The sequence below is a fragment of the Callospermophilus lateralis genome, chromosome 3, assembly GCF_048772815.1.
Source record: "Callospermophilus lateralis isolate mCalLat2 chromosome 3, mCalLat2.hap1, whole genome shotgun sequence".
NCBI lineage: Eukaryota > Metazoa > Chordata > Mammalia > Rodentia > Sciuridae > Callospermophilus > Callospermophilus lateralis.
The window spans coordinates 28,270,552-28,295,029 of record NC_135307.1 but is presented as its reverse complement, the minus strand read 5'-3'; the positions used below and the strand labels follow the sequence as shown (position 1 = coordinate 28,295,029).

The window sequence follows — 24,478 nt, the reverse complement described above, 5'->3', positions numbered from 1 at the left end:
ATTAGAGTTAAAGGCTCTATAATTTCTACCAAAAAGTGAAGGGGGGCCTCTCAGTAGGGAGTCTGAGGGCTTCATTCTCCTGGGAACCAGTGGTTCTAACTCACCAAGCCTGGCTCCAACTTGGCTGCAGATCTGGATGACCTGTCCACCCTCAGGGATTCTGATTTGGACTGTGGTCTGGGCACCCCTTATGTCCAGAGCCCTCTCCCAGGTGATTTTAATGTGCAAACCAAGTTGGAACCACTTCCCCAGAGCTTTAAATTATTCATGTTTGGCCTGAAGTTTTAAAAAACAAAAATGAAGCCACAGCACCCAAGGGCTCTCAAACTTCAATGTTTGAACAAACAAGTAACCTGGGGATCTGTTAAATTTCAGATTGATTCAGGAGGTCTGGGGTCCCCAGGAAGTCTTCCCTTCTAACAAGTTCCTGGGGTGCTCGCCTGAATACCTGGGTTGTAGATTGAATGATTATGGACTTGAATGAGCATTATGGCTCTCCAGGGCAGATGGGACCTTAAATAAGAAGTTATCTCACTTCTAAGAGCTTCAGTTTTCTTATCTGTAAAATGGGGGCTGGGGGTTTGGTTTGTAGTACAGTCTGTGTTCAGCACATACTGGGTTCAATTCCCAGCACCCAAAGGAGGAAAAAAAAAAAGGCAAGCAATAATAATGACCTGTGATTGTGATGCTTAAATGAGATAATGCATTACTGTTTAGCACAGTGTAACAAATACTAGCTTTTTGCTAGGATAGCCAAGACTCACAGAATCCTCATCTGCCAGGGATTTTCTCAACACCTGTATGAACTCATTCAAGCCTCAAGCAACACTTCCAGGTAGGCACTATTTCATCATCGCCATTGTACAGATGAAGAAACTGAGGTGCAGAGGGGATGTACTTTATCTGCAGTTGCACACCTAGGAGTCGCTGAGTCAAGAGTCTGAGCCCAGGGACAATTGAGCCTCTATCACTGTCACTTGCCTTGGCTGAAATGGAGGAAGGCTGCAGGCCTGCACGTCCGGCCACGACTAGGTGAGGGTTTACTCTCTGGAATGGCCTGGGACCGGCAGGTGGCAGCCTAGGGCTACTTGGGGGCAAAGACCGTTTCCAACACCACGCCCAGAGCCAGCGCGGAGCGACACAGTTCCCCACCGCCGCCGTCCGCAGCTTCGTCTTCGACTTCGCTGACGTCTCGTCTCCCTACCACTCCAGGTCCCCGCGTTGGAGGTCGCAGAGACCCATCAGGACATAATAGCCCTACTTAAGTTCAAATATGAGTTGCCCCAGATAAGACCGTGTTCTCGGGAAAGCAACAAGAAAAGCAAGTTTTCTGCATCTCTCCTTTAATCCAGGAGCGCGGCCACAAATGTCCCTTTACACTGAAGGCTCAGCCAGGGGTCGGGAGGCCAGCCCAGAGGAGAAAGCTGGGTATCCGTCTTGGATTCCCCAGTTCACGGTGGGGACGGTGGGGACGGTGGGGACGCCCGTCTCCGTGCGCGCGGGCTGGGCGTGCGGACTCGTCCCCAGACTCTTACCTCGGGAGAGCGCAGGGGATCTTCTTGCGGGGGTTCACTGGGAGGGGGACGAATGAATTTCAGAGGCTGTGCCGAGGGGTGGGAGTTAACCGGGCGGTTTCCATGGCGCCCGGGGCGTGGGGGAGGAATGCACCCCGCAAGTTGTGGCGAAACAACCGAGCTGCCCTGCGGGCCGGCTCGAGAAGGCAGGGGACACCGGGTGGGAGGGAGTTAGCGGGGTGGGGGAAGCCGGGCGGAACGGGGGCGGGGCGGTCACGTGCGCCCTAGGGGGCGAGGCCCCGATCGGGCCCCGGAGTGAACAGAGCCGGCGAAGTGGCTGTCCAAGGAGCAAACTTTTACTAGGACCAAGAACAACTAGAGGAGCCCAAGGCAGGAACGGCCAGGAGCGAGCGGGCTGACGCGTCTGAGGCCAGCCTGGGGACAGCAGCCGCCGCGGGTGGGGACCAAGATCCAAGAAAAAGTGAGAGCAGGAGTTTGGGGGTGAGTGCAGGGAGCACTATCCACTGCTTTTACACAGCTCGGCTCTCGGTTTCTTGAGGTGCACGTTGCGCTCCTGAGCAAGTTTTCCATCAGCCATTATCCCACCCGAGTACCGGAGTCAGCACCTGTCCAGAGCTCCCGGGGAGGCTGTGGCCATGGTGAATGAAAATCCCAACCTGGAGGAGCTCAATGACCCCCCTGTGCTGGAGAAAGCTCTCCAGGCAGAACCCAGCGTCTCGGTCCATCCCATCGTCTCCATCCATCCCAGCGTCTCCATCCACCCCAGCGTCTCGGCCCACCCCAGCAGTTCGGTGCACCCCAGTACCTCGGCGCAACCTGGTGGCTTGAACCACCCCAGCAGCTCATGTCAGGAACTCAGTGTGATCAAGTTGAGCAAGCGCCGTTGGGCTGTGGTGCTCGTGTTCAGCTGCTACTCCATGTGCAACGCCTTCCAGTGGATCCAATACAGCTCCATCAATAACATATTCATGCACTTCTACGGAGTTAGTGCCTTTGCCATCGACTGGCTGTCCATGTGCTACATGCTGACCTACATCCCTCTGCTCCCGCCCGTGGCCTGGCTGCTGGAGAAATTTGGTCTGCGCACCATCGCCCTCACTGGCTCAGCTCTCAACTGCCTGGGAGCCTGGGTGAAGCTGGGCAGCCTGAAGCCGCACCTCTTCCCGGTCACTGTGCTGGGCCAGGTCATCTGCTCCGTGGCCCAAGTCTTCATCCTGGGCATGCCCTCCCGCATCGCTTCAGTCTGGTTCGGGGCTAATGAGGTTTCAACAGCCTGCTCCGTGGCTGTCTTTGGCAATCAGGTGAGTGGATGGATCTTCAAAGGAGAGGGCCTCTTTCCAAGCGGATTGAGTGTGTTAGTTTGTATCTAACTGGACCCAACCGTGCAGGAGGCTGTAATTTTCTGACCAAGGGGCCTTTATGACTCTGGGTGGTTTGGTTGTTGGATATGCCTGGCAGTGTGATGGGGTGATTGTGACCGTGGGTGACACTCTGCTTTGATGGTGTCACTCCTGACCCTGTGTCAGTTCACCAGTTTCCACCTGTGATTTCAGGAATGCTGCTCTTTCTCTCTGGCACAGGCCCTGGGCATCAGACTATTTGGGTGTCATAGAATTTGGCAGGAGTTTTTAGCTGGACCAACAAGTGTTCCTAGAGTGCGGCATCCTCTATGCTGCATAACTGCAGGACCATGGGGCGGGGATGCTTGGCACTTTTCTTACCTTCTTTTACACACAGCTGAAGCCAGGACAACAGGGACAGTGCTTCATGCCAAACTCCTTCCCTGGTGTTTAGAGCCAAGTCCAGTACAATGAAGTAGAAATCTTGCTTTGTATTTCCAAGAAGTCTCTTGGTATAAATAGCTCATATCTTAATCGTTTTTCTTCTTTTTTTTTATTAAGATGATTCCACTTTTTAAAAAGTCTTTATTTATTTATTTATTTTTATGTGGTATTGGAGTCGAACTCAGGGCCTCACCTGTGCTAGGGAAGCGCTCTACCTCTGAGCCACAACCCAGCCCCGTAATCCTTTTTCTTTCTTTCTTTTTTTTTTTTGGGGGGGGGGCGGGGGGATGGGGAATTATTCCCAACTTTCCATCTCAGGGCGGTTCTGATCCAGAAAGCTGGGAATGCTATGAATCTGTCTTCTTCAAATATTTGAAGCAAATACTTGTGAGGTCCTTCTATAGCAGGACCACTGCCTCTAACTCTTGCTTCTTCCTAAGCACAGGCAGACCTGGCTGGTTGTTTAGCAAGTGACTTGTAACCCTCAGTTCTCATAGGCCTGTTTGCACCTACCTGTTGCCTCCTTTAGAAAAATGCAAACTTTCACTTAGAAAATTTTTATTTGGGACAAAAGTTTTCTAAAATTTCTCTAAAGGCAAACCTCCATTTTGTTTCTCTTTAGCAGGAAGGTGAGTTGAATGCAATTTACAAAACCAGCGTGAGTTCTGCCACTCAGTAATAGCATAAACCATCAATGAAAGCAAACAGAGAGGCCACCTTTAGCCCATAAACAAGCAAAAAAAAAAAAAAAAAAAATCCCTTCCCCACTTTTCCCCTATGGGGTTGAATGTTTTGAAGATTTAATTGATTTAAGCCCTGAAGGGAAACAGATAGCTCTTTTATTTGGGGAAATTTAAAAGTAGGTATTGAGAATGACATTTACTGATCTCCTATCCTTAACGGCCATGTGACTGTGGATTTTAACATCCCATTTGCAGTCTTGATGGTGGGTTCAGCAGTCCTGGATTTTCTTTTTTTTGGAGGATAAAGTTTAGAAGAGAGATAGGAGCTTTCAACCTTCCAGAGAGTTAAGTCACCCTATCAGCAGCAGAATGGGAATAGCACAAGGTGACCACAGTCCCAAGCCTACTATTTGGGAATGGCAGCATTGCTAGCTGGGAGAAGCTCTCTCATTTGACCTGGCACCTTCTGTAGCAGAGATTCTAACACTTCTTCTGTCAACCAAAAATACAAAGTCCTGGGTTTTCACATTCCTTCTTGCACACCTGTGAAGGAACTCAATTCGAGGTGTGCCTTTAAAATTTAATAGAAATAGTTACTCATTCCCTAGTCCACTCCCCACCCACAACAGGGTCAGGAAATGTTAAGAATTTCGCATTTTAAAACACTCTGAGAGGGCGTCTTGTTTACATCATGCAAACATCTATTTAGTTTGTCCTTTTAGGCTGAATCCTCTGTGCTCAGTTGAGCATTGTGAAAACCCAAATTGTTTATGCTTTCTCACAGACAGATGAGTGTGTTTGTCTCTCTATGGGCGGTTTCAGCCTTTTTCTAAGTAAACCACCTTCAAATGGGGGAGAAGTATTTGAACAGAGTACCTTGAGCTTTGCAACTTAGAAAAAAAGAGTTGTCTAAACAGATTCACAAGTCATTCCGCAGAATAGTTCTTTGTGGCCTGCAAACTTTGTTTTGACCCTGTTCACGCAGATCACCCTAACTCCTGTACCGTGTTCAACCTAAATTTATAAAAAGTCAGGGAGAGAGATTGTCCAAAGATGATTTATTTGGGGAAAGTATTTTGTGGGGAACAGTAGAGCACTGCCATGTCCATACCAAACTAGGGAAATGTCGTTTGGGCATATGATAAATATGGGCATATTCAATGGGCATATTCAATAAGATCGAGTGAAAAGGAGGAGTTTTTAAAGATAAAAATGAAGATTACAACAGATATTTTATAACAATAGTCCTTGACCACAGTCATTAATAACAAGGAGTGGTATCAGTCTGAGGCTGAAGACGGTTGCTGGGCAGATGTCCTTGTAGAAATACTTTTTGTATAAGGTTGTGGTGGCTTCTGTGTAAGGTTGTAGTCCTGCAGAGTCTTTGGCATAGTTACTATCAGGCAATCTCGCACAATAACCCTTCCTTCCTATCCTCCTGGCTTTATTTACTTTATTGTGTTAGGGTTGACACAAGTGACTCCATTTTGATTCCGACAACTTTCACATCCTGGTAATTCTGACCTAATGTATCTTGTATATTCCACAAGTGGATTCTATTAAATCCAACATTCACTTATTTAAGTAGCATTTATCTAATATCTATCTTTTTCCAAATGCTGGGCAAGGGCTGTAAAGATAATCTCTGTCTCCACAGAATTTCTCTACCAGATTCAAAATTTATACCAGGCATTCAGAATCAGATTAAAATAACAACAGGCTGGGTACTTTGGCACACATCTATAATCTCAAAGCCTGGGGAAGCTGAGGCAGGAGGATCACAAGTTCAGGGCCAACCTCAGCAACTTAATGAGACACTGTCTCAAAATTAAAAAAAAAAAAAAAAAAAAAGAACTGGGGGTTTGTGCTAAAACTGAATCCCCCTGGATTCAATCCCCAATACCAAAATATAAAATAATTTTTAAAAAAGTGAAAACAAAGTCATAATTGAAGATTTCTTTTCTGTTTTTTTTTTTCCCCCTGAGATTTTTAGTATTTTCTTTGCCCATTTGCTATGGGAAAGGATGAAGAAGAGAAAAGAAAGCTAATAGCTATTAAACTTTTACAATATGCAAGGTTTTTTAAAAAAAATCCCTTATTTAATCTTTTCAACAATTCTTTGATTGCTACATATGTAGGAATGGGGACCCAAATGAGTGGAGTAACATTATCCCAGGGCCTGTAGCTATCAAGCAATAAAGGAGAGATTTGAACTCACTTCTACCTCCAAAATTCATGTGAGGAAGCCAGTATTTTGTTTGTTTTTGCATTGCTGAATATCTAATCCTGGGCCTCACACATGCCAGGCAAGGGCTATACCACTGAGTTGTATCCCCAGGCCTCAGGAAGCCAATATTGAGTCTTCATGTGGATAAAATATTGACATTAAGTGGTGGTATATTTGGGGGTATAGCTCAGTGGTGGAGCACTTGCCTAGCATGCCCAGGGTCCTGAGTTGCATCCCCAGACCTAAAAAAAAAAAAAAAAAAAAAAAAAATTAAAAAAATTTTAAATGTAGGATTCTGAATTTCTAATTTTGCCCCTTGAGTCACAAGGATTGTCAGGGTGACACTTTCTAGCAGTTTTCTCCCAAATCTGAGGGCCTAACCCTTTGCCGTTTCTTTTACAGTCAGTGCTAAGGGGCTGATCTTGCCTCTCTTGACCTAGCACAGTGGCACTTCATAGTCAAGACGGCGGGGTTGCAGTCTCTGGGAAGAAGCAGCTAGTGGACCCCGATGCTCTGGGGTAGAGAGGGCAGGGGAGCCTCCAGACCTCAACTGAGGTGCCTCCTTTTTCTTGGTAGGCTCTGACCAGTTGTTCCCAGGAGGTAACAGCTTGACATATTTTAGCAACACTTGTAGCATTGTTTCAAGGGGAAAGGATCTGTGTGGGGTTTTGAGTGACAGGCACACATTGTTGGTAACAGGGTTGAAAAGAAGCCCTGTGCTAGAGTCTTGAGAGCCTGGTGGCGCAGGACATGTAGGAGTTCCAGGAGATCTTCAAGGTCAGCTTCTGCCCAGAGGAGGCGCCTGTAGCACAGAGGGGAAGAGACCTCCCCAAAGACCCTTGGGCAGCACAGCACGGTGCCACCCAGAGACAATCAATTTGCTTTTGGAGGTAAAGAAAATATAGTGACATTACAGAACCAATCCTATAGAAGCCACAGCTGACTATCTAAAATAGCACTGGTCAATAGAAATAGAATGCCAGCCATACATGGAAGCTACATTAAAAATATCAATGAAAAAAAAAAAAAGAAGAAGAACAAAGGAAATTAGTTTGAGTGATCTATTTAACCCAATGTGTCCAAAATGTCATTTCCACATGTCATCAATGTAATAACATGACTAATGTGCTATTTTACATTTTTTTGCATTACTAAGTCTTTGGAAATTTACAGATTGGCCACCTTTCCTGGTAAGGGATGAGTGGAGTGGCTCTGTAACCAGCTGGTCACGCAGGTCCGAAACAATCCTGGTATTTCAGAAGTGGAAATCAGCTTCTGGCAGATAAGGATGGGCTCCAGGCAGGTGCCTTCAGCCTGGAGGAAGTTGTGGTTGCTGGACTGGCTGGTCACATGGTAGCACCAAGAGACTGGGAAGTTCTGAGGTTGGCTCAGGAGCCACAGCCACGAGGCAGGTGGAACAAGCCTTAGTCTTGTTCCAAAATCACAGCCACTCGGGTGTGTTTAGTCCCAGGCTTCTCGTTCTTGAATCTCCCGATGTCAGAGGTCTTTCAGGGTCTTAGTGAAGTTTGGAGAAGTGAAAGCAAACTCTTGTTCCTGTTCGTTGGTTGTCATTGTGATGGTGTTACAGGGCTGGGGCCTTCTGGGGAACTGAAGCAGTGCAGAGCCCCCCACCCCCACCACCATTCTTGCAATCAAGTCAGAAAGATTTCGGACATGCTGCTCAGAGTCACCGGCATGAGGTTATTAAAAGGATGGGAAAAGGGACAAGGATAGGAAAAGGGGATACTTTCAAGGGAGAGTGCGTCCTCTTAGAGAAGAGAGGGACAGTGTGTCCTGTCAGAGAAGAGAGGGACAGTGTGTCTCTCCTGCACTCCAGTTTTATTGGAGATCCCAGAGAAGTTTCCAGAGAGTCCTGCCCAGGTCCACCGCTTGACTTTTGACTAACGTCAGGATGACATCAGACTTTCAAGTCCCCGCTGCCGTGACAACTCTAGGTCACTTGGCTCATGCCGACTGGTTCTAATTGGATTTGACTCATACATTTATATAGATTTTATGGTTAGGAGGAATTGTCCTCATCTCCCTGAGTTCTGGAATCTGATCTGTGGAAAGGATTGCTCCCTTTGCTCTTATTGGCATTATTTTGAGCCTGCATTTCTCTTGCAGGTTACAGGTAGTTTGCTGAGGATAGCCTATCCTCTTAAGCCAGGCACGACTGCAGGGGAATTGCTTCTTGGTAAAGAAAACATGTGGGGATCAGCACAGTGGGCCTGTTTGATAGAATTCTTCCCTTCACTCATGATCCCGCCATTCACGTCTGTCTGTCCTCTATCAACGGCACTAAGGTACTTGCCCCCTTGACCGACTGCTTTCTGGACTCCCGGTATACCTTGGACGACAGAAAGAGGGAGTGGATAGGAAATCTGAACAAGGGGGGTGGTGACCAAAGAAAATGGGGTGTGTTGGGGACCAGCCTCTCAAATGCTCATGGGAGTCATCCAGGTCTTGTAAGTAAGTAAAGGTGACATGTGAGTGTGGTGTGGTCCCAGCAAAGGTGAGAGCCTGTGACCCATTCAGAGGCAGTGTCACCTCAGCTCCTACCAATTATGAAAGACCTGGTGTTGGTACTTCTTTTTTTTCTTTTTTCTTTTTATTTTTTTCCTTTAAAGAGAAACCAGAATTTCTAGGTGAACTCTGTAAATCATGATGAAATAGGAAAAAAACATAATATCATCTTAACTATTCACAAATGTGAGATTCAGTGGCATTAAATATATTTATAGTGTTGTACAACCATCGTCCTGTCTGTACCTAAAATTTTTTATCAGCCCCAATAAAAAACTCTGCATTTCTTGAACAGTGGCTCCTTGCCGCCCGCCCCCTCCAGCCCCTGGGAGCCTCTTTTCTTTCTGCCTGTTCTAGGTGCCTCAAAAAAATGCAATCATGTGAAACCTGCCTCTTTGTGTCTGGCTTATGGAAATTTGTATAAAATGCTGGCAACGAATTCAAACATTACTATTTTTAAAAAATTGTGTTCTATATATCGTTAAATGTGGGTCAGATAAAATTGCTGATATGTGATGTCTTTGGAGAGAAACGTGGAACTGAATTCTTGTTCTGCCTTTTCCTGCCTCAGAAGGCCCTCACCAAAAATGAGCAGGTAGAAACCAGCCCAGGGCTAGCAGCTCTGAAAGGAAATAGTCCTGTACGTGACAGTGATTCACCTGCCCCTGGGGCTGGGTGAAAAAGTACAGCCCCCACCTGGGCTTCCTTGACTGACTCCCTAGGGCAGGAGCCCAGGTTCCCATAGTTCCAAATAGCTCTCAGGGGACACTGGTGATCAGACACTTTTGTTTGAAACCAGTGGGAAGAAGATCAGCACAGGGGAAGGGTCTCTCCTGCTTGGAGCCACAGCCTGGTTACGGCTGATTTATTATGTGCTTGCTGTATGCTGTGCCTGATGTCCAGGTGGAAGTGGGGAGCTTGAGCTACTCACCTTGGGATCAGGAGAGGTTGGCCTTAGCCTCTCCGGCTTGGCTGTGTGGCGATGCCTGTTAAACCCGTGGGGTCCAGTTTGAGTCTTCAGTTTGGATTCCAGGACACCTATTTCCTCCCTAATCCTATCCTGTCCATCTCTCATGACCTCCCATCCTTGTCTCTGGCTCCGTAAATATTGCCTTGAAGACACTACATGTGGAATAAGACTCAGTGATACAGGGAGATGGTGGACTGGGAAACTCTGGGCTCTCCCCTCTCCCCCGCTAGAAACATTAACTAAACAACCAGGAACTGGCTAATGTAACTTCATGATAGGAATTCTAAAAATCAGAGATCTGCAGTAACCAAGCCCACCTAACGAGGAAAAAGAATTGTTTGGTAGAAATTCAAAATTCAAAATGGTAGAAATGTCACATCTCTTTACTTCCCAGTGTCCCACTCTCTCCCCCACCCTGCGCTGCCCAGCTCTCAGTTCCCCTCCGCAAACTGGAGGGAGTCAAAAGACTGTATTTGAAACGTTTAAATCTGTTTAATACAACAGCGTTTCTGTGTACTACAATGAACAAGCCAGTAAGGAAATTGAGAAAGCAATGCCATTTACCATAGTGTGTGGGGTGGGGTGGGGGGGGACAGCTTAGGAATAAACCAAGAAAGTGGGAAACTTGTATGCTGAAAACTACAAAACATCAATGAAAGAAATTAAAGATGACACACAGAAATGGAAAGACATTCTGCATTCATCAATTTAGAAAACAGTTAAGATGTCAATACTACAATGTGGTGTGATCTATGGATTCAATCCAATCCTTACCAAATTCCCAATGACCCTTTTTTGTAGAAACTGAAAATACATCCTCAAGTTTATATTGGACCCAGAAACCAGTGTTTGAGATGAAACTAAATTCTCTACTTCACAAAAAAAAAAAAAAAAGAAAAAAAAAAAAGAAAAGAAAGAAAAAAAATTTTTTTGAATTGGGGATTGAACTCAAGGTGCTTATCCATTAAATCATATCTCCAGCCCTTTTTGTTTTCTATTTTTAGATAGGATCTTACTCAGTTGCTGAGGCTTACCTCCTGCCTCAGGCTCCCACGTCACTAGGTCGCTAGGATTTCAGGCGTGTGCCACCTTGTCCATCTAATCAAGTTGTTGTTGTTATTATTTTGATGTGCTGGGGATCGAACCCAGGGCCTTGTACATAGGAGGCAAACACGCGGTTGCTCAGGCAACCGAGCTATATTCCCAGCCCCCAATCAAGTTATGTTTGACAAAGCTGTCAGGTCCACTCAACTGGGGGAGAAGACAATCTTTTCAACAAACAATGCTGAGAAATCTGGATCTCCGCATGCAAAAGAATGAAATCAGACTCTTTTACCACATTCAAAACTAACTCATATGGACCAAAGACTTAAACACAAAAGTTAACACCATAAAATGTGTAGAAAAAAATGGTGAAAACTATGACGATGAATTTGGGCATGATTTCTTGGATATTAAAAGGAGAAAAACTGGACTATAACAAAATTGAACATTTTTATGTATCAAAGGATACCATCAACAGGATGAAAAGACGAGATAACAGGAGAAAACTTTTGCAAACCATTTATTCGTTATCTAGCCAAGCCCTTTTGATTGCCACACAGCATGTCAATCATTTAAACAAGAATTAGAAAAGAGGCAGTTGATTCATGAGATGGTCAGACATGAAGAGGCTGGATGGAGCCCAAGTCTCAAATCTACCTCCCCAACAATTGGTCTTAGGGGTATTTAAAAAGTAGGGTGGTTTGAGGCATGGGGAAAGGTGATTAGAGGGGAAGACGTGATCCATTATCTGCAAATCTGCAGTCAAGCTTCCTGTCCCTTCAGAGGACACATATTCTGAAAATGGAAACCTTAGCATGTGTGCAGGATGGAGTTCTGACTCTTATGTCAAAAGTCACCCATTGGACACTTTGTGCAGGCCACAGGGAAGTGTCAGTGGTTTCAACCAGCCTGGGCTACCTCCAGGATCCTGAGGGCAACCATTACCATGAGGACCCGATGTCCGAGGAGTCATCCAAACAGCACTCACTGGAATATATCGCTTAACCACGGGATCTCCGACATGCTGATGAAACAAGCCAAGCTGGAGGGTTTTGTAAGGAAAGGACCGAGTGAAGGAAATAAAGAGAGAAGTGATAGGAAAGTGAGGGACTGGGGGGATTTTGTGGTCAGGCCGTTGCTAGGGGGTTATCAGGGGAGGGTCTTTGTGATGGCCACCTTCAGTCTTTGTGGTGGTCACTGTTTTATGTTGAACAAGGTGTTTCTCAAGGTTTCAGTCCCAGATAATATTCCCTTTCTTGTGTTATGATGGAGTGTTGCCTGGGGTTTAGACTGACTTAGAGCCACCGTGGGTGACAGTTCTAAGAGGGAGGATATGTTTAAAAATGGTGTTGCCTGTGTCAAGGTCTCCCTAACAGGTTTGTTCAGGCTGTCTCTGGGTTTTACATTTGATAAAAGGTTAATATCCAGAATTTATGAAGAACTCCTGTAGTTCAAAAACAAGTCCAAAGCTGGGTGCGGTGGCACAGGCCTGTAATACCAGTGACTTGGGAGGCTGGGGCAGGAGGATCCCAAGTTCAAAGCCAGCCTCAGCAACTTAGTGAGGCCCTTAGTAACCCAGCGAGATCCTGTTTCAAAATAAAACATAAAAAGGGGGCTGGGGCTGTGGCTTAGTGGCAGAGTGCTTGCTTCACACACGTGAGCACTGGGTTTGATCCTCAGCAACACATAAAAAAACAAAATAAAGATATTGTGTCCATCTATAACTTAAATAAATAAATAAATAACAAAACATAAAAAGGGCAGGGGGTGTGGCTTAGTGGTTAAGTGCCCCTGAGTTCGATCCTTGGTACCAAAAAAAAGAAAAAAAAAATCCAAAAAAATAACCCTCAGTTTTTAAACGGATAAAGGTTCACACATATAATCCCAATGACTCCAGAGGATGGGGCTAGGAGTATTGCAAATTTGAGACTCCCTTCAGCAGCTTAGCAAGATCTTTTCTCAAAATAAAAAAAATAAAAAGGGCTGGGGATATAATTCATTTGTAGAGTGTCCTGGGGTTCCATCCCCAGTACCACCACCAGGGGAAAAAAAAGCAAAGGACTTGAATAAGTATTTCTCCAAAGAAGATAGATAAATGCATAGTAATTACAAGAAAAGATGCTCACTGTTAGGGAAATAGAAATCAGACCACAGTCAAGTACTATCTCATACCCATTAAAGTTGCTGTTACTTACAAAAAACAGGATTGGCAAGGATGTGAGGAAACTGGACCGCTCATGCATCACTGGTGGGAGAGTAGAATGCTTCTGTATCGAGGCCACCGTGGAGGGCAGCAGGGCAGTTCTTCAAAGCTCTTTAGAAGTTTAATAACCAGGGCTGGGGGTGTAGCTTGGTGGGAGAGCACTTAGCTAGCCTGTGTGAGCCCCTGGGTTTGATCCCAGCACCCCCTCCCCCCCATACACATACACAGAGTTGAATAACTATGGGCATACATACCCCAAATAATTGAAAGCAGGAAGTTCAACAGATATCTGTAGATCCGTGTTGATCGCAGCATTATTCACAATAGCTAAAAGGTGGAAGCAACCCAAGGGTCCATCCTTCCAACCGATGAGTAAGAAAAAATGGGGTGTGTACACACAATTGAATATTATCTAGTCTTGAAAAGGAAGGAATTTGAACTTTGATAACATCATGTGAAGTAAAATAAGCCAGTCACAAAATATACCATAGAGTTCTACTTATATGGGGTATTGTGGGGCTTTTTTGTTGGTTTGTTTTTTCTTCAGTCTGACATTCCACCGATTCTCCAGTTCTCGGGGTGCAGGCTGGCTGTCCTGCAATTCAATTCAATTCAACCCAGTTGACTCTGACTCACTGGAGTGAGTTGAGGGCTCAATCTCACGAGACTTCTCCCACTTCAGACTTCTTTGCAAGTTCCAGGGACCACATTTCTGACTCTCCAGCTATAAATTGGGGGGCCCACAGGTTTGATTTGCTACAACAAGTCACAGAACTCAGGAAAATACTTGACTTATATTTACCAGTTTATTAGAAAGGATGCAACTCAGGAAAAGCCAGATGATGAGAGGTTGGTGGGGAAAGGAATGGGGAGAGGATGTGTGTGGAGTTTCTGTGCCGCACCCTGGTACACAAAGTCAGCTCCTGGGACAAGAGGCATTATCCAGTTGGGGGGGGGCGGGGCCAGAAGTTCTCACTTGCTAATCGGTGGGCCTCTTTCTTTAAAGGTAATTGTCCCATCCTCAGGCTATCTAGGGGCTTTAATCTAAGTCACCTCAGTCCCAGGAACTCAGGTCTCTTGGAAAAGGTCTGTTCAGGAATAACAAGACATTCCTATCACTCAGGAAATTCCAAAGATTTTTGGAACACCATGCCAGGAATGGGGAAAAAGATCAAATAATATTTTTATTATACTCCAACTATGCAGTGAAATTAATAGAGACAGAGGGTAGGGTGAAGGTTGCTGAGGGCCAGGAGAAGAGGTGTTGTTTAATGAGTATCAAGTTTCAGTCTGAGGAAATCTGAATGTAGCAGAATGAAATTGAACCCCCATCTGTCATCCTGCACAACACTCAACTCAAAGTCGATCAAGGACCTGGGCCTTAGACCGGACGGAGACCCTGTGCTACTAGAAGAAAAGGCAGGCCCAACCTCACATCATGTTGGCTTAGGAACCAACTTCCTCAACGAGACTCCTAAAGCACAGGAAGCAAAATTAAGAATCAATAAATGGGACGGTGTGAAACTAAAAAGCTTCTTTACAGCAAAGAAAATAATCAAGAACGTGAAGAGAGAGCCTACAGAACGGGAGAAGACTTTTTCCACCTGCACCTCAGAGTATTGATCTCCAAGATATAGAAATAACTCAAAAAGCTTAACACCAAAAAACCAAATAACCCAAGTAATAAATGGGCTAGTGAACTGAACAGACACTTCACAGAAGAAGAAATAACAATCAATCAACAAGTATAGGAGAAAATGTTCAGCACCTCTAGCAATTAGAGAAATGCAAATCAAAACTACACTGAGATTCCATCTCACTCCAGTCAGAATGGCACTTATCAAGAATACAAGCAGCAATAAATGTTGGTGAGGATGTGGGGACAGGTCCACTCATACATTGCTGGTAGGACTGCAAATTGGTGCAGCCACTCTGGAAAACAGTGTGGAGATTTCTCAGAAAACTTGGAACCACTGTTTGATCCAGTTATCCCACTCCTTGGCATGTGCAGAGGACTTAAGATCAGCACACCACAGTGATGCAGCCACGCCAATGTTTATAGCAGCTCAACTCACAACAGCTAAGCTATGGAACCAACCGAGGTGCCCTTCAACAGATTAATGGATGTTTCAGTCAGTTTTTTCACTGCGGTGCTAAAGGACCCCTCCCAACAATTGTAGAGGAGGAAAAGTTTATTTGAGGGCTCATGGTTTCAGAGATCTTAGTCCAGAGAAGGCTGGCTCCATTCCTTGGAGCTTGACTGAGGCAGAACATCATGGCAGAAGAGTGTGGCAGAGGGAAGCAGCTCACATCATGGTGATCAGAAGGCAGAGACAGAGACACAGTCCACTTTTCCAGATACAAAGATATACACCAAAGCAACACCCTAATTCCCCTTCTCCTTCAGCCACACCTTACCACTTCAGTTAATCCCATCAGGGGTTGACTCACTGATAGGGTACAGCTATATAACCCTATAATTTCTCCTCCAAATCTATTTGTGTTATCTCACAGGTGAGATTTTGGGGGACACCACATCTAAACCATAACAATGCATAAAGAAAACGCTGTACATATACACAGTAGAATATCATTCAGCCATGAAAAAAAGAATGACTTTATGACTTTTGCCACTAAATGGATGGAGACTATCATGCTAAGTGAAATAAGCCAATCCCAAAAAACCAAAGGTAAAATGTTTTCTCTGATATGTGGATGCTAACAAGGTGGGGTCAGGGGTAAGGAAGAATAGATGTTCAGTGGATTAGACTGAAGGGATGAGAATAGAAAAGACATGAAAAAAGAATGAATCAGACATAACTTTCCTATGTTCATCTATGAATACACGACCAGTGAAATTCTACATCACGTACAACCACAAGAATGGGAAGTTAGTTATACTCCATGTATGTAGGATACGTCAAAATATACTCTACTGTCATGTATATCTAAAAAGAACAAAAAAAGTTTCAGTTTGGGGCAGGGGAGGTAGCTCACTTGGTAGAGTGCTTGCCTCGCATGCACAAGGTCCTGGGTTCAATCCCCAGGACTACCAAAAAAAAAAAAAAAGCTTCAGTTTGAGAAGATGAAAATAATTGTGGAGTTGGAGGTGATGGTTGCATAATGATGTGAATGCTACTGAAGAGCCCAGTTAAGCTGGGTGCCTGTAATTCCAGCAACTTGGGAGGCTGAGGCAGGAGGATGGAAAGTTTGAGACCAGCCTCAGGAATCTAGTGAGGAACTCAGAAAGAACCTGTGTCTAATTGAAAAATAAAAAGGGCTGGGGATGTAGCTCAGTGGTAGAGTGCTCCTGGGTTCAATCCCCAGTTTAAAAAAAAATGGTTTTGTAATGGTGGTTAAATATACACAGTATACAATTTTAATATTTTAGCCATTTTAACTGCTTTTAAAAAAAATGGGAATTGAACCCAGGGACTCTACCACTGTGCTAAACTCTCAGCCTTTTTATTTTTCATTTAGAGACAGGGTCTTGCTGAGTTGCTGAGGGCCTCACTAAGTTCCTGAGTCTGGCCTCTAACTTGGGATCCTCCTGCCTCAGCCTCCCAAATCTCTGGGAGTTTCTGGGACAAAAAAATAAATGAATAAAAATAAAAATGTCAGTTCCATACACACCCTCCTCCAGTTAAAGCCGGCCCCCCTCTTCCATCATCCCCAGGAGCCTTCATGCTCTGAGGAATGCATTCCCTGCACCTGTGGATTCACTGACCTTTGGTTCCTGGCACCTATCTTATTTCCCTCTTTCTTATCTCTTCTCCTGTTCCCTCTTCCCCTCCTCCCCCTCCTCCTCTTACCAAATGGGAAACTTACTGGAGGAGCAGGGTTTTAGGCATGACTGGTGTTTGCATTCAGATGCATGAATTAGCAGGCTTTCTCTTCCTGGAAGTTTTTAAGGTGAGCAGGCAGTTAACTGAGAGTCCAGGTCTTTGGAGGAAAGACTGGTCAGGTGTGCATGGCCTACTCCACGTCACTCAAGATCTTATTCTTCCACTGGAAGGAGCTGGTAACTCCATACAGTGTGGATTGCATATAATACCACCTTTATCTCTGCTGTGTGCCCCCAACTGTCGTTAAGTCCCTCGGCTTCTTTGGTAAAATGGAGATCAAGCTGACTATGGCAGAAGGTGCTGGAGAGGGTTCAATGGGTCAGTTTATAAAGGGCAATTAGCTATTGGAGTTTATTAGATAAGAAATGTTAAGTGAAGGACCCATGTTGTCACGTTCTCGGTAGTATCATCAATAAAGGTCATTGCCTCTGTTGTCTGCAGGCTCCTGACCCACAAGCAGAGGGGACCCAGAGAGCCTCTGGGTGGGAGGCTTGTGGTCAGGGATGCATAGGAGTCAAGGGATGTGTGAACGCAATGGGGTGGGGTGGTGGGGGGCAAAAGACAAACAAGACAGCCTTCTTGAGGAGGTGAAGGTCGACCTGACTGTGGATGAGCCAAGTGACGGGGAGCTGGTGGCCGAGCAGAGGGTGGGCCATTCCTGAAATTTCTTAACAGTACACTGTTCCTTTCCAGAGCTACTCAGACTACGAGCCGAGCAGGTTCTGGGAGATGGTACTATTTTCCCAGAGGGTGGTGATGAGAGCTGTTGTGATGAGATTTTAGGGGACTCTGGGCTGACACGACACAGGGTCAGCCCCGAGCCTGCAGGGCAGACCGTAGGGTCAGGAACCCAGACTCTGCTCAAGGAAGGGGGAGCCAGGCTTATCAGGTGGACACAGCTGCTTTCCACCGCCTGGTTCTTGATCTTTTCCCAGCAACGCCCCGCTAACAGGATGTCCTTCCCGTGACTTCCACTCCCCCACCACCAACATCAATGGGCTCCTGGGGACTGCAGGATGAAGGTTGGAGTCCGCGGGATGATAAGGAACCGTGGGCTCAGGGGGAGAGCTGGTGCTTCCTCTCCTTTCTTTATTCTCAGCCTCCCACCTCCTACCTAGCGCCAAGCGTCACTCAACAGAGCATCTCCATTCCTGTGATCCTGCAGAACTGGAGACCTTCTGTCCCCCCTGTGGTGAGACGTTAAGCCGAGGAGGGCACCCTGGGGGCTTTGGTGCTCAGCTGCTCTTCTGCTTTCTGACCTTATTGCAGGCATCAGAACTCAGCCTCTCACCCCCTCCCCCACAGCTCAAGGTGATGCCTTGCCAGGGCTGGGGGCAGATGACTGCAGCCGGTGCCATCTGCGTTTGCAGAAGACCTGCGGGGCTGGATTTCACGTCTTCACCAACTTCCTGGGGATGAGTGTGTGTCCAAGCCTCAGGAGGGAGCAGCGTTTGCTCTAACTTCCATCCAACTCCTTCTTCAGAGAGGAGGTCAACACAAGTTCCTTTCAGTCCCAGAAACGGCTCTGGATGGGACATTTCTGTGGGGTCCTGTAGGAAGAGGCACAGAAACAAGCAGAGGCCTTGTTTTTTGGCTTTCTCCCTTTCTGGAAATACCTGGTTTCTTCCAGCAAGAGATGGGATGGGCATGGCTGGGTCTCCCTTCTGGCTCTAGAGGCTGCCGGCCACGGTATGCAAAAGCTATCTGCTGTGACCATCTTCCCTGAAATGTAAGGAATAGCCATGAGTCATTCATCGCAGAACAGGCCTGTTCCCCTGGGCTGTTGTCCCGGGCAGTGGCTGCCCCTTGAGCAGTCCAGATCTCCTTAGACCTTTGTCCTGGGTGTTTCCGAAGCCACCCATATGAGTGCCCTGGGGACCATTCTCTCCTGAGGAGCTTGTTGGGAGCACAGGCCTCTCTTGCCTTCCCTGCCTGAGATACCCGGGAAAGCCACCAGCCGAGAAATGGCTCTTGAGTTCCTTCTTTGGGGGCCACGGACAGCAATTGTCTCTCAAGTGTGGTCCATGACCCCCCAGCATCAGAACCTCCTGGGAGTTCATTAAAACGCGGATTGTTAGGCACAAGGGCAGACCCAGAGAATCCCCTCTCCGGTAGGACCCAGGAATCTGTGTTTGGATTCTCCTCGAGGGACTCTGGTGCTCACAGAAGTTGGGGTCTCCTGGTGCACAAGCCAGGGAAGCTGGACCAGGTGTGTCGGCAGCGGTGTCTGTGGCCTCCGGCAGGACACCTGTCCTCTTTGGGCAGTACCCGGAATAGGAACAGTGTCTGTGTGAAAGCTCCTGGGGCCACATCCCTGTCCGTCTCCCCGTCGCCCTGACTCCTGTTCCACAGGCTCCTTTCCAGCAGCAGCTTCCAGGGGTTCTCGGCCCGCAGGGCACCTCGGCTGCTCTCTCTGAGGTTCTGGTGAACAGCTGCTCCTCTCAGGTGTCATAAGGTGGGAACAGAAACAGACCTACCTGTCCACTCGTTCTGCCGGCGAGTTAGGGTTGGGGGCAGCATCACAGCTTCCAGACAGAGCTTGGCCCTGTAGTAGCTGAATCCCCGAGACGCGGGCCCGATGGGGCCATGCCTGGCACTCAGGAGGGAAGGCGGCTGCCTGCCACGGGTGCATTTTCTCTACCTCCAGTGTCTCTTGCTTCAGCCTTGGAGGCTGTATCTCCACCTTGTGGAAAGAAAATTCCAGAGCATTTTCTGTGACTTGATGTCCACCATGGCCCCGGAGGATGGGGTCTGGGTAGGGGGAAGGACAGCTTGGCCCAGGGCTCTCAAGAATTAATCACCTTCGCCTTTTATGTGTGGCCTGACCCCCTGGAGAACATCCCCTCTACCACTTTCTCAATTTCTAAAGCCTTTGAAGTGGGTCCTGGGAAGAGCAGCAGGTGGTCAAGCCCCTCCCTGCTGGGGCTGGCTGAGCTGGGAGCCCATGGGGCCTGGGCGACCCAGTTGGTCCTCTGGAGCCCCCCTTCCTGTCCTCTGGCTCCTCACCAGCCTCAAGCATCTTGGGTGTTGCTGTCCTGTTCCCAGGAGACAGCCTCAGCCTTGGGTCCGTTTGGGTGGCCTTGGGACAAGCCCCTCAACAACCTTCTCTTGTGGAGTAAGGAGGACCCTCCTGGCTTAAGTTTGATTCTCTCAAGGCTGTTGCGGAGGGAGAAAGGACGGGGTGTTCCCAGGGCCCAGATCGCGGGCTTCAGGAGGCACTTCATCCTCGACTCTCGCTGGGCTGCTCTCTGACTCACTGTCCAGAAAGAACTTTGATAAGAGGCAAATATGATACCTGTGTGTGATAACCGGACATTCCAGAGTCAGGTCAGGAGCAGCCCGTTCCTCAGACCCCGGATCCTCTGAAGGCTGAGGCTTGTGTCTTCCTGGAATAGGCTGCTTCTGGGTGTCTGGTTGAAGCTCAGTAAGGTTCCCTGGGAAGGGAGCAGGGCTGGGCCGGGAGCCTCAGATATTGACCTTGACCCTGATTAACTCAGCAAGTGGCTTAAACTCTGGTATAAAGCGGAAACAGGGTCCTCCCAGGGCTCTCCTACCCCACCTGCCCATTGGGCCTGCTGCTGTTGATCTTATGGGTTGTTTGAGACCAGAATAGCAGGCCAATGGGCAGGTGCCTTGAAAACCGTGAAGAATTGTGCATATCTTGACCTGCAGTGCCCTTTCTTGAACTGGAAAAAAAAAAAAAAAGGGAGAAGAAAAAAGACCTTGGACTTGCCCTTTGACAGGAACTAGCAGGGCTTCCCGCACACACAGTGTCCTGTCTATCTGGGAAGTGCAACCTGGGATGGGTGCCACTCCCCCACTGAGTGCGCAAGGCGCTCTGGTCTTCCTCACCCACTCCTTGCTCAGAATGAGCTCTGGTCATCCTGTCTGCAGGAGGCTCCCCAGATCTCCTGTTCCCGAGCACCCTCGCGTCAGTACAGGGAGGAGGCAGCATTTGATCCCTCTGAGCCGTCATCTGTAGCCAGGAGTCCTGCAGAGCGTTCCAAGGTGCTCACAGCTGGCTGTAGCAGGGCCTCTTGCCAGGAGCGTCAAGACGCCATTTTTACATCTCTTTGTGCCTGGGATGGCCCCTCTCTGCGGTGTAGGAAAATGGTTGGGGTGGCACCACACAGACCCGATTCAGTCCCCACCAGCAGGAGGTGGGGCTGGGAGTGAGAAGTCCCAAGGGCTGAGGTTGGACCTGGTCTTAACAAGTTTTCCCTGAGCCCCTACAGTGAGCAAGTGACAGTGATCAGTGTCATGATGGCTGGGGTGGTGTGTGTGAGGGAGGGTGGTGTGTGTGTGAGGTGTGGTGTGTGTGAGGGGTGGTGTGTGTGAGGGAGGGTGGTGTGTGTGAGGGGTGGTGGTGTGTGTGAGGGGTGGTGTGTGTGTGAGGGGTGGTGTGTGTGAGGGGTGGTGTGTGTGAGGGGTGGTGTGTGTGAGGGATGGTGGTGTGTGTGAGGGGTGGTGTGTGTGAGGGGTGGTGTGTGTGAGGGGTGGTGTGTGTGAGGGGTGGTGGTGTGTGTGAGGGGTGGTGTGTGTGAGGGGTGGTGTGTGTGAGGGGTGGTGGTGTGTGTGAGGGAGGGTGGTGTGTGTGTGTGAGGGGTGGTGTGTGTGAGGGGTGGTGGTGTGTGTGAGGGAGGGTGTGTGTGAGGGGTGGTGGTGTGTGTGAGGGAGGGTGGTGTGTGTGAGGGAGGGTGGTGTGTGTGAGGGGTGGTGGTGTGTGTGAGGGGTGGTGTGTGTGAGGGGTGGTGTGTGTGAGGGGTGGTGGTGTGTGTGAGGGGTGGTGTGTGTGAGGGGTGGTGTGTGTGAGGGGTGGTGGTGTGTGTGAGGGAGGGTGGTGTGTGTGTGTGAGGGGTGGTGTGTGTGAGGGGTGGTGGTGTGTGTGAGGGAGGGTGTGTGTGAGGGGTGGTGGTGTGTGTGAGGGAGGGTGGTGTGTGTGAGGGAGGGTGGTGTGTGTGAGGGGTGGTGTGTGTGTGAGGGGTGGTGTGTGTGAGGGGTGGTGTGTGTGAGGTGTGGTGTGTGTGAGGGGTGGTGTGTGTGAGGGGTGGTGTGTGTGAGGGGTGTGGTGTGTGTGAGGGGTGTGGTGTGTGTGAGGGGTGGTGTGTGTGAGGGGTGGTGTGTGTGAGGGAGGGTGGTATGTGTGTGAGGTGTGGTGTGTGTGAGGGATGGTGGTGTGTGTGAGGTGTGGTGTGTGTGAGGTGTGGTGTGTGTGAGGTGTGGTGTGTGTGAGGGATGGTGGTGTGTGTGTGAGGGGTGGTGTGTGTGAGGGAGGGTGGTGTGTGTGTGAGGTGTGGTGTGTGTGAGGGATGGTGGTGTGTGTGAGGGGTGGTGGTGTGTGTGAGGTGTGGTGTGTGTGAGGTGTGGTGTGTGTGAGGGATGGTGGTGTGTGTGTGAGGTGTGGTGTGTGTGAGGGGTGGTGTGTGTGAGGGAGGGTGGTGTGTGTGAGGGGTGGTAGTGTGTGTGAGGGGTGGTGGTGTGTGTGAGGGGTGTGGTGTATGTGAGGGATGGTGGTGTGTGTGTGTGTGTGTGTGTGTTCGGACAGCCCCAGTGAAAATGTCGGAGCTCTTTTGAAGAGGTTGCATTTTCTCCTCGGCAGGAGTCTCTCTCCAGTTCCTCTCTCTCCCTTATCTGCCCTAGGTTTGGCTGGCCTGGGCTTCCATGCTAGCTCACCAAACATCCATGGGCGCTGTTAGAGTACCCCATCCTGGGCCTGGTCTCTGTCCCTCACAGACAACACCCCAGGCCCTTGGCCGACCATTCTTGGCCACCGCTCCATCCTCCCTTTGAATCCCATTTGTCTTGTGTTGCTTCCCTGTGTCACCCTAATAGACGGCACACAGCATGACCAATGAGACCGTTGAGCAAAGGCCCTTTGCCCTTGGCCTGTTATGTTTTTTTGGCGGGGGAGAGGGTGGGTACCAGGGTTTAAACCCAGGGATGCTGAGCCACTGAGCCACATCCCCAGCCCTTCTTGTTTTTTATTTTATTTTGAGACAGGGTCTCACTAAGGTTGCTTACAACCTCACTAAATTCCTGAGGCAGCCTTCCAACCTGCAATCCTCCTGCCTCAGCCTCCCAAGCTGCTGGGATTAGAGGTGTGCCCACTGCACCCGACTACTTCATTCATTGAACAGATGCTGAGCACCTACTGCATGCCAAGCAGTCTGAGCATTGGAGATCCCACCATGAATGAGGAAGGGAAGGCTCCTGCTCTCGGGTTGGCATTTAAGAGAAGAGATTGAACCGTAAGGTCGTCCCTCAGGGTGTCAGCAGTGGTGGAAATGCCAGGCAAAGTCGGAGGGGAGGGGACCTCAGAGGAGGACACAGGGACATGTTTCTGTGTAAGGAGGTCCCTGGAGGACTCCTTAAATAACAAGAAGCTGTGCCCCTGGGTGGTATTGGATATGGTCGACTGATATTTTTCTAGGTTCCGTTTTCTCTCCAGATTTCCCTCTGCAGTCATGAAGCAGGGTTAGTTCAACTTAGGAAGTCAGTTTCTTGGGGAAAAGCCACAGGGGAGCCACCCGATCTATTTCTGGAGGTGCACATTCCAATAGGGGGAACTGGGGCCAGGCGGGGTGCCGCACGCCGTGATCCCAGCAGTTCCAGGGGCTGAGGCAGGAGGATCGTGGGTTCAAAGTCACAGTTGAACAACTTCAGCAATTTAGCAACTCAGAGAGACCCTGTCTCTAAAAAAATATTAAAAAGGGTTGGGGATGTGCCTTATGGTTAAGTAAGTGCTCCTGTTCAATCCTTAGTACAAAAAAGAAAAAAAAAGGAAAAGAGGAACTGGGTCTCATTCAAGGCGTTTCATGAAGCAACAGCTCTGAGGTTCACCACTGGGAATCAGAATAGGAGGGCTTTTGCCAAGAAAGCCTAGCTAGACTTGGAGAACTCTGAGGATCCGCAATTTTGACTGCCACATGACTGCATTGCAGACGAAAGAGACGGTTCTCCCTGGGGCTGGTGTATCTCAGGGCAGAGGGTGGTGGTGTTGAGCAGGATCTGTCCCTGGGCTGGGCAGTGAGGTTGGTGTCTGGGAAACGTCACGGCGTTTGAATGGGGGCCTCTCATGTCGCCTACTTCAGATGTGAAAGACGTGGGGGGAGACTGACATGATGCGACCCCCGGCTTCCTGGGTGGTTCACAGACTCACTCATACTTCCTCTGAGCTGCAGGAAAGGTCTGTGAACCTGTGGCCAGGGGCTGTCAGTACGGTCAGCTAGAAGGGCCTTTGAGTGTGGAAAACAACAGTGATTTGTGATCCTGGTGAAAGAGGAGGCACAAGAGGTTTCCCTGCTGCTCCGTGGAGACCTAGACTTTGTGGAGTCCCCCACGAGAACAGTTCTAACCCTTAAAAGGAGGGATGTGTGCTTCAGGAAGCTCCAGGGTTGGGGATGATTGAACGCAGGCGTAAATGTCAGGGTCAGGCCGCCTTGTATTGCTTCCCTGTGTACACACCTGTAATCCTAGCACCTTGGGAGGCTGAGGCAGGAGGATCGTGAGTTTAAACCCAGCCTCAGCCAAAGTGAGGCCCTAAGCAATTCAGTGAGACCCTGTCTCTAAGTAAAATACAAAAAAGAAAAAAAAAAAAAAAAGGGCTGGGAATGTGGCTCCGTGGTCGAGTGCCCCTGAGCCCAATCCCTAGTATGTCCCCC

General features: G+C 48.4%; 1 protein-coding gene across 1 annotated transcript in view; it reads left to right on the top strand.

The window, feature by feature from the left end:
• Positions 1 to 1,853: 1,853 nt before the first annotated feature.
• Positions 1,854 to 24,478, top strand: part of Flvcr2 (FLVCR choline and putative heme transporter 2) — a 59,261-nt gene continuing 36,636 nt past the window's right edge. Inside the window, exon 1 of the mRNA XM_076848079.2 lies at positions 1,854 to 2,836. Coding sequence (XP_076704194.2) covers positions 2,171 to 2,836 — 666 coding nt within the window. The 5' untranslated portion in view covers positions 1,854 to 2,170. The remainder of the gene's footprint in view (positions 2,837 to 24,478) is intronic.